This window comes from Malus domestica, chromosome 10 (genome assembly GCF_042453785.1).
Source record: "Malus domestica chromosome 10, GDT2T_hap1".
Lineage (NCBI taxonomy): Eukaryota > Viridiplantae > Streptophyta > Magnoliopsida > Rosales > Rosaceae > Malus > Malus domestica.
This window is the reverse complement of record NC_091670.1, coordinates 19,339,243-19,349,183: the sequence shown is the minus strand read 5'-3', so window position 1 is coordinate 19,349,183 and position 9,941 is coordinate 19,339,243. Positions and strand designations below refer to the sequence as shown.

Genomic DNA, 9,941 nt, shown 5'->3' with positions numbered 1-9,941 from the left:
AGTTTTATGTGCTTTGAAAAAAAACCAGTTTTCCAAAGCTACAAATTGCAGCTTCAGCTTTTTCCTTTGATTTCAGCTTATTCTCACAGCAGCTTCCAAAATAAGCCCTTTTTTTTAAGTTTACCAAACACCAAAAACACTCCTAGCTTTTTTTCATAAGAGCTTTTTTTAAAATCACCTCAACCCCAAACTGGGGCATAATATGACCAAGAAACTCTCCACTCTATCATTTACAACGAGGAGACCACAATTCATACTAACATCAAACATAAAAAAGATTTGGCACAAATTAATCAAGCAATTAACTAATGCGTTTACAGGAATATTGCATCAGTTTTCCTGTTAGACGAGGCAAAAGGGCAGCTTCATATCAGAGCAGGTGATTTCTGCATCTTATCTGGTAATGCAAGATGCATAGCATCCACATGGAGCGCTAGAAACTATCTTCACCGTATTTGCAGTAGAGCTCAAAGTTATGACAGTTCAAGGAAAGGTTCCACCAACTTCTTATGCTTGGAGGAACCCCTGATCTTCCAAGTAAGAAACTACTTCTTCAGCCATCTCACATGGGGAAGGACACGCTCCTCCTTTATGTGTTAATACTATCTGAAGCCAGATAAAAGGATGAAAAAACAACAAATGAAAAATTCTGCTTTCGTATTTGGAATAAAACAATAACATCAAGCACAGTATAGGCCAAAAAGGAAAACGTAACAACAGGTGAATTAAGTTTATGTGCAGCCGTAGTTACATCATACATGTCACCCCCAAGTTTGCACCAGATCATCATTCATTTTAGTCTGCATCATATCCCTACAGGCTAATTATAAAATAAGAATTGAAATGGTCACATGCAATTTAAAGCGACTAATTTATCTCAAATTCAAGTTCTTGATGTAGAAAATCTTTACTTCTGGATTGCGTTTAACTATTTTTATCTTTAAGTTGATATTCCCCAGCTAACATGACGTTATGTGTATTGCTCTTTAGCATGAGAAACATTTATGTATATATGATATGTGCAGTCTATGTACCCGCACCTGTTCAATTTGAACTTCAAAGGTGTATTCTGCCTTTCTCTAGATAGTGTACATACCTCACAATTTAGTGGTGGCTCATATGGATCATCAATCCCGGTAAAACCTGCAATGCCAGATTGACACAGTATAAGTAATGATCAGCATTTTGGACTAGGAAACTATCGAAGTGATAGATAATATGGCCATTCAACCAGAAATCCTTGTGCAATGTGAAATGAAAATATGCGGTGCTTCTGAATATGGATAGTGGGATTGGCATACCTACACATTTAAATAAAACTCAACATACAAATTGTCCAGGGTTTAATTAGCAATAGAGTCACACTTAAAGGGCCACATATGAGATGTCGAAATTTACTAACATCAAAAGTATACATGTCAATTAACAAGGGAAGAAGATTCACGGATTCACAGGTTTGCATCCCAGATAAGAATTTTTCAAGTGATTGTTTAAACAGAAGTTTCAGAAACGATAATAAGATTCACAATGTTTCTTGTATCACACGGGAAAAAGAATTATCAACGTAAAGATTATAGTAGCAGTAGTACCTTAAGCAGGCTGTTAAAATAAAGAAGACTCAATTCAGTAACCAAAATCCGAGATAGTAGTTTGCTTATACCTTTGATCTTCCCTGCACGGGCAAGCTTATATAGGCCCTTCGGGTCTCTAGCTTCACAAACTTGGAGTGGAACATCCATGAACACCTTTCACAAAACAAGTTTGCTTTACTCAGAACTTCTTCAAGAATTATTTCAAACATATGCACAAAGCTCAGAGTTGAAACGTGAAAAACAGTCATCTGTTTAAGAACCAGTGAAACTACCAACCTCAATAAAATCTCCAGCAGGTAGCATTGCACGGCAGGCATCACGATCCTTTCTATAAGGAGAAATCAAGCTAGCAATACAAATAACTCCAGCATCAGAAAACAATTTCGCCACCTCACCTGAATACAAAACCAAAGCCAATGCTTCATGATTATATAATGAAGTCGACAGCCATAGTTGATCTAAAAAAGGGCCTAGTTAAGCTAAAAGGAGGCATAGACTTACCAATCCTCCGAATGTTCTCTGCACGATCTTCTGCTTTAAAACTAAGGTCGCGATTCAAGCCATGCCTGACATTGTCCCCATCAAGAACGTAAGACAACTTCCCCCTGCGGTACAAACTCCCACCCAAAGCACATGCCACCGTGCTCTTCCCTGACAAACAAAATTAATAATACGCAAGTAATGAGCAACTTTCTATCCCCACATTGCCTGATGGGTATAGGTGTTGTTAGACTACCAATCCATCTATCTTTTAGATCATCCTTCGTAGATCATATCCACCAAAAATCACCCACATCTGAAATCATATGACCATTGCATTAAGGGTTTAGTATCTCTTTGTAAAACCGTATTCGTCCATTTTCTTCACTACAAATGCGTGTCTTAAGGGTTTTGGATTTGTCTAATTTTTTGCAAGGATGATATACAAATAATGTTCTAAAAGAACGAAGGTTCAGATCATTAAAATACATTACGGAGTGGACTCCACAAAAATCGTATTTAAAAAATTGTGGAAAAAATTGGTGCCATGAATACGCCCGCATTATATATACATTTATATGTATGTAGGCATGTATATATGTATATACAACTTTGAATTAAGAAAATACCAACCTGAACCGCTGAGACCGGTGATCCAAATGACACAGCCCTTTTGTTTAAGCAACTTCTGCCTGTCAGTTTTGTTCAACGAGCACTCATGCCACTTAATATTGGTTGAATTTCCAACCAAAGACAACAAGTTCCCATTTTTATCTATTCAACAAAAAATAAAAAACAAATTCAAATAAAAGCTTAAAAATTTCAAATCTACATGGTAAATTGCAAATGGGTTTATGCGCAACTCAGGAAATAACCCAGTACCTGAGCTCCCGGCGTGCCCATTCAGACTCGCCGTTTTGGAACCCTCCACCTCCATGGCCTTTACTACAAACAAACCTCTGGCTTTCAAGCTATTTACAGAAGCGCCACCGTGCAAGTTCACGACCGCCAGCTGCGACCAGGACGAGGACGACGGCGGCGTTTCGAGCCCGACCCGGAGCCCAGGAGACGCCGCCCATTGCAGCGACTTGGCTTGCATGTCTCGCAAAATCATCAAATCCCCAAAAAAAAAAAAAATTTGAATTTGTGAAAATATAAATTGGGTTTTTTCTAAAGGCCCGGAAAAATATATGTAGTGAATTTGAATGTTGATACGAATTAGAGTGTAATTTTGGTGGGGGATATTTGGAGGGAGGCCGTTGGGAAATGGAGTGTTGAGTTTGTGGCGGTGAGAGTGTTGAGGGCTGTCGGTGGGTAACAAGGGTGGATCGGTTTTAATAAAAATGTGACCGTTGGTTTTATTCTCACGATGCCGTGAAACCGACTTCGTTCAAGACGCAGAAAAAACGTGTGTTGCTGCCGCGATTAATTGCGATGTAATGATTCTGTTGATCTTTTGATTAAATTTGCACGTTGATGTTGCTTTAATTGGGGAGTTCCTTGTTTGTTTAATTATTTCTCTACACTTATTGTAATTTATTGTGTTGGATTTTTTTCTTAGACCTATTCTAATTTTTCGAATAAAACTCAAATTTTAAATCTAAATTTATCCCTCAACTTGTTTCAATCACTGAACCAAATATGAGTGTTAACCCAAAACTTATTATTGGGACAAATTTAGGCCAGAATGCTCTTTGGATCAGTGGGCCGGCCGTCCACCATATTTGTGTATTTTTTTTAGTATTATATTTATGAATTCATTGATGTATTAAAAAAAAAGGATCAAAACCAACAGTTAAAAAAAAATCAAACGATCTAAATTTAAATCCAATAGCTAAAATAATTTATAAAAAAATCTTTCATGTGTTTCATAGTATCGGTTTAGTGATTTTTCAATATTTATCGGAATCTAAATATTTTTAAGTTAAAATGTTCATGAAATTAAATTATGATAGTCTACGTATTTAAAAAAAAATATTATTTTAAATTCTTCTTTAATAACTAAAAGTTTAACCTAGGAAGATTGGAGCAGAAAAATTATTACTGGGTTAAAACCTAAATTTTTTGAGTTAAAATTTTAGATTTTAACTTGGTTAGAGATGGTCTTAGAATGCAAGTTACAATTTTACATAATTAGTAATTCCCCTTGACATAATTAAACTCTAGACAAAACTGTTCATCTATCCCCTGTTATCGGGCGCAAAAATGTTCAATTAACTAACGGTTTGTGATGTTGTCGTCCAAAATGACGTTTTAATTGTTTTTTGACAATGAAGTTTTGACGAATTTAATCCTGAAACGATCTTATAAGTTTTGAAATTAGATTGAAATCAAAACATTGGTATTCATTAATTTAGACTAACAAATCGCATTTAAAACAAATTCACTACTGAAGCTTTAACCAAGAAGAAACCTTTTAGTATAGATCAAAAGTATAAGTGATATGTTTATGATTGTCAATTTTGATGCGGCCTTAATCTTATTAATTTTTTTTTATAGCCGATTCGAACTATATTACATTGTGATAGTATAATAGAAGTTAATTTGTGACACACATGAGAGTTTTGATAGTAGAAAATAATATTTAAAAACTTTCTCAGAATAACTGAGAAATTTTTCAAAGTGCCCGGTATTTGGGCCATCACTTCACATGTCGTAAAATAATTGAAAGGGCACAGAAAAATACATTATTTCCTTCACTTGTATTATAACATGTGGAATATAACTATTCCTATACATATAATGAGGCGTATGGTGGTTAAATTATGAAATATGTGGCAATTGGACCTTTGTGATTACTCGGAATTGATGAAAGGTGAACGGTGAGCCACAATTCGAAGAGAATATTGGAATGATATTGACGGTGATTGGATTGACCCAGTATTCAAAAGAAAAGTCCATGTAACACTACTTTTACATTTAATCATTTGATGTTATTGATATTCACATATGTTGTATTATTATCACTTACACAAGTTTCGCAACTTATCTAAGTTGTGCTTTGCTGATTGCACCATTGCCAGAGCATAGGATTGGTAGTGGTTGGAAGGAGAAAATTGCAGGTGGTGTAGCTGTTGTGGGTAGCGCATGTATTCTTTAGAATATGCAAAAGTTAATTTCCCACAATTCAAACTTATTTATTTAAAGGGAAATTGAAGCCTAAAGAAATAGGACAACAATAAAAGATACTTAGTCAACTTCTTTTTTCCTCAAGTTACTCAAATATGCTTTTCTATAAAAACTAAACAGATTTGATCTCACAACCCAAATAAAAGTGAGTCACATAAAGATGTTTTCCTAACTGAATGCATATGATTTTACCTTAAGAAGTACACGGAATCTTGACATTTTTTTTTCACACTGAAAAGTTTAGTTTTATGCTATGAGTTTCAAGGTTTTTCCATAGGATGAAGGCCCTAGTCCGACGGTTTTACTTTATTTTCTTTCATCGGGTTTGATTTAAGGTTGGTGGCTTCTATAGAGTTCCGAGAAAGGATAAGATTAGGAATGAGGATATCCGGGGTAAAGTAGGAGTAGCCGAAATTGAAGGAAAGATGAGAGAAAATCGGTTACGGTGGTTTGGACATGTGCAAAGAAGGCCTACTGACGCTCCGATTAGAAGATGCGACTATGGGACAGAGGTTCAGGGCCGAAGGGGCAGAGGAAGACCTAGGAAAACTTTGGAAGAGACCCTAAGAAAAGACTTAGAGTACTTGGATCTAACGGAGGACATGACACAGGACAGAACACAATGGCGTTCTAAGATTCATATAGCCGATCCCACTCAGTGACTTGGATTTTCCAAGTCTCCAATCGAGAAGTTTTCCTCACTCGGGAAATTAAGGGAACACTACCTCAACCTATATGCTCCACTCACAAAGCTTCAACATACAAGCTTCAACAAAAGAAAATTCAAAGAACTTAGCGAAGAAGGCTTTGGTGTATTTAACACAATACGTTGAAATGAAGGAAAGCTTATTTATTGATATCCCCGATAAGTTACAAATATGTACATATACTTGAGTCAAAATAAACAAACAAGAGGGAGCCTTCACAAAGGTTGCTTAGGAGAAGTCTCAGCAGTCGGTAGAGCCCCAGAAAGAGAAGGCACCGGAGGGGGATCATTCGGAGCCTCAGTACTGGACAAAACCCTAGAAGGAGGAGGCATCAGAGATTGATCATTTGGAGCCTCATTACGCGGTACAGCCCCAGAAGACGAAGGCAATAAATGCCTTTGGAACAAACCCACAAATCTCAGATGATCAAGTAAAACCTGACCATCAGATTCCTTCATCTGGTCAAGCTTCCTCTTCATGTTTGTAGCATAGTCATGTGCGAGCCGGTGCAACTGTTTATTCTCATGCTTGAGCCCTCTAATCTCCTGTTTGAGACTCATCACTTCAGCCGCCAATGATTCAACTTGGCGGGTTCGAGCAAATAGGCGTTGGGCCATATTAGACACAGAACCTGCACACTGAACACTGAGAGCCAGAGAATCCTTAACAGACAACTCATCAGACCGTTTGGAAAGTAGTCTGTTATCTTTGGGAGTGAGAAGGTTCCTGGCCACTACCGCAGCGGTCATATCATTCTTCATCATGGAATCCCCAACGGTAAGAGGACCAGTAGGGGAGACGAAGGATGGGCGCCATATGTTATCTGGAGAAGGCGGGGCTGCCTCTTCAATAAGGTTCAAGTCAAAACGACGGTCGGAGGGGCCAGACATTTTCAAAGGTGTTGAAGAGAGAAGAGGTCGGACAAAACAAGATCTTAGAAGTGCAAGAATGGAGCTTCTACTGGTGGATATTCAAGTGTGCTTTGGAACTTAATGTCAGCCCCTATAAAAATCTGCACTCGACGAAGCTTCAGAAATCGAAGAGGCGCCTGCTCAGAAATCGAAGAGGCGTTTGCTTTCTCAAAAGCTGGGCTGCTCAGAGACCACGAGGGTCGATCTCAGAAATCGAAGAGGTGTTTGCTTTCTCAAAAGCTGGGCTGCTCAAAGACCACAAAGGCCGATCTCAGAAATCGAAGAGGCTTGCTTTCTCAAAAGCTGGGCTGCTCAGAGACCACGAGGGCCGATTTCAGAAATCGAAGAGGCACCTACTTTTCCAGCCTTGTCAGCACCTGTCACACGCACACTCAGCTTTGCGGAAATTATGGGCATTCTGTCGAAGATTTCTGGCGAAGTAGAAAGCACATGAATCGTACTGTTCAATCACCCACTTCCCACACGCAACAGTAGCTCATGGGTACCACAGATAACTTTGCCAAAGTTCTCTGACAAAGTTGAGACACGTGAAGCTTGCAGCTCCCACTACATCGCTCTGACCAAGAAGGGTAAAAGAATTGCAAAGAAACAACACTAACAAAGTTTAGACACATAAATTTTGAAGGTCTAGCTACCATATTATTACCCACAAGGGTAAAGGAACAGTACCACTGCTGGATAATTGGAAAGTCCCGGTGTGTCAACCTCTGTGCTTCGTGGCAAGGTAGACTAGCAAACATGCCCAACCTTTACTCACATTCGAGAAAACACTCCTAACAAGATTGCTTGCTCCAAAATCGAAGAGGCACCGCCCTCCGAATCTCGAGAGCCAGACTCCCAACATGATTACTTTCTCAAAAATCGAAGAGAGGGTAAAGGAACAGTACCACTGCTGGATAATTGGAAAGTCCCTGTGTGTCAACCTTTGTACTTCGTGGCAAGGTAGACTAGCAAACATGCCCAACCTTTACTCACATTCGAGAAAACACTCCCAACAAGATTGCTTGCTCCAAAATCGAAGAGGCACCGCCCTCCGAATCTCGAGAGCCAGACTCCCAACATGATTACTTTCTCAAAATCGAAGAGAAGGTAAAGGAACAGTACCACTGCTGGATAATTGGAAAGTCCCTGTGTGTCAACCTCTGTGCTTCGTGGCAAGGTAGACTAGTAAACATGCCCAACCTTTACTCACATTCGAGAAAACACTCCCAACAAGATTGCTTGCTCCAAAATCGAAGAGGCACGGCCCTCTGAATCTCGAGAGCCAGACTCCCAACATGATTACTTTCTCAAAAATCGAAGAGACACCGCTCTCCGAATCTCGAGAGCCAGACCCCCAGCAAGATTGCTTTCTCAAAAATCGAAGAGGCATCGTTCTCCGAATCTCGAGAGCCAGACCCCCGACAGGTCTGTAATCTTCACACGCAACTTCAGCTTTCCAGATACCACAAACCACTTTTTCAAAGTGCTCTGACAGAGTTAAAACATGTGAAGCTGGCAGCTCCCACTACCGTGTTATAACCAAGCAGGGTAAAGGAATAGCATTATTACTTGATGTTAGGGAGACTCCTATATATGTCGACTTCCATCCCTAACGGACAGGCATACCTGCAAAAATGCTCAACCCTTTCTCTTATCTGAGAGGGCACTCCCAACAAAGCCTTTCGAAATATTCAGCTTTCTTTCCCCCCGATAATACCTCTGTAAACAAGCTATACTAGAGCAAGAATATCTCATATCATCAGGGTTAAAAGCAAGAGTATCCCATATCATGCTTTTTCCCTGTCTTTTCCTTTGGCCTTGTTCTTACCTGCAAGACAAGGAGAAAGAGAGCAATCAGTCAGCACTTAGAATCAAGCTTCCAGCCAGGAACTGACTGCCTGGAACCCCTTACCTGATTACTTACTTGGCATTGCTCTCGAGTACTCATCTTCAACATCTTATGCTTCCAGGGAAGATACCGCATCTGACTGAGGAACAGATAGGGCAAGTGAGAAGGATACAAGGAAGCATGTGGAGACAAGCGTAACAGCACACGTGCCGATACATCCACTACTCTATCAAAAGCAAAAGTATCCCATATCAGCAGGGTCGAACGTACTCTAGATTTGATGGACTTGTTTTGACCCTCAAATTCTTCAGTCGGCCTTATACTCTGGAGGAAACCAGAAAACCCTCCAGCCCAGTTCAAGAATAAGCCTGTGGAAAGTTACTTCTTCAAAAGCAAAAGTATCCCATATCATCTCTCCTCATTTTTCTTCTCTTTATCCTTCATGCTGCCTGCAAGATAGGGAGAATGTGAACAATCAGTCGGAGCTATGATTGCTTACCTTGTCTGTCACATCTTTCAGCAGATCCCCCAGCTCGGCGACTTGGGGGACTCCTACTACATGGTTTGTATCTCGCTTGACCAAGCATGAAACTACAAGTAAGCTTCAAGTGAAATTGATACATTACCTTGTGCATCTCCACCAGTTACAGATACCACCCCTGGATGGAGGAAGAGTACTTCCAGAGAAGATGCCACATCTACCTATGAGACAGATAAGGCAAGTCAAGACGATACCACACTCCGGTACTTAGAAGTTTCGTGGCTACGAGATCATTCTCCCACAATATTTCCTAATGTCATTTGTACTAAATCATTCACTTGTACTCACTAAAGGAGAGCTTGAACCTATGTACTTGTGTAAACCCTTCACAATTAATGAGAACTCCTCTATTCCGTGGACGTAGCCAATCTGGGTGAACCACGTACATCTTGTGTTTGCTTTCCTATCTCTATCCATTTATATACTTATCCACACTAATGACCGGAGCAATCTAGCGAAGATCACAAAAAGTGACCGTTTTCGCTACCTAGGATCTATCTTGCAAGAGAACGGAGAATTAGATGGAGATCTCAACCATAGAATACAAGCTGGATGGATGAAGTGTAAGAGTGCATCCGGCGTGTTGTGTGACCGTCGTAGGCCACTGAAGCTCAAGGGAAAATTTTATAGGACGGCAATAAGGCCAGCGATGTTGTATGGCACAGAATGTTGGGCGGTGAAGCATCAACGTACACAAAATGGGTGTAGCGGAGATGAGGATGCTTCGTG

The 9,941-nt window shown here is 39.7% G+C and overlaps 1 protein-coding gene across 1 annotated transcript; it reads right to left on the bottom strand.

The window, feature by feature from the left end:
- Window positions 1-203: 203 nt before the first annotated feature.
- LOC103419026 (adenylyl-sulfate kinase 3-like) lies at window positions 204-3,508 on the bottom strand. Its single transcript, XM_008357149.4, has 7 exons — window positions 2,955-3,508; window positions 2,706-2,846; window positions 2,094-2,243; window positions 1,869-1,987; window positions 1,661-1,745; window positions 1,097-1,143; window positions 204-606 (listed from the first exon to the last, which is right to left on the bottom strand). Exons 1-7 carry the CDS (start codon window positions 3,184-3,186, stop codon window positions 508-510), a joined length of 873 nt encoding a protein of 290 aa, XP_008355371.1. The 5' UTR covers window positions 3,187-3,508; the 3' UTR covers window positions 204-507.
- Window positions 3,509-9,941: the final 6,433 nt, after the last annotated feature.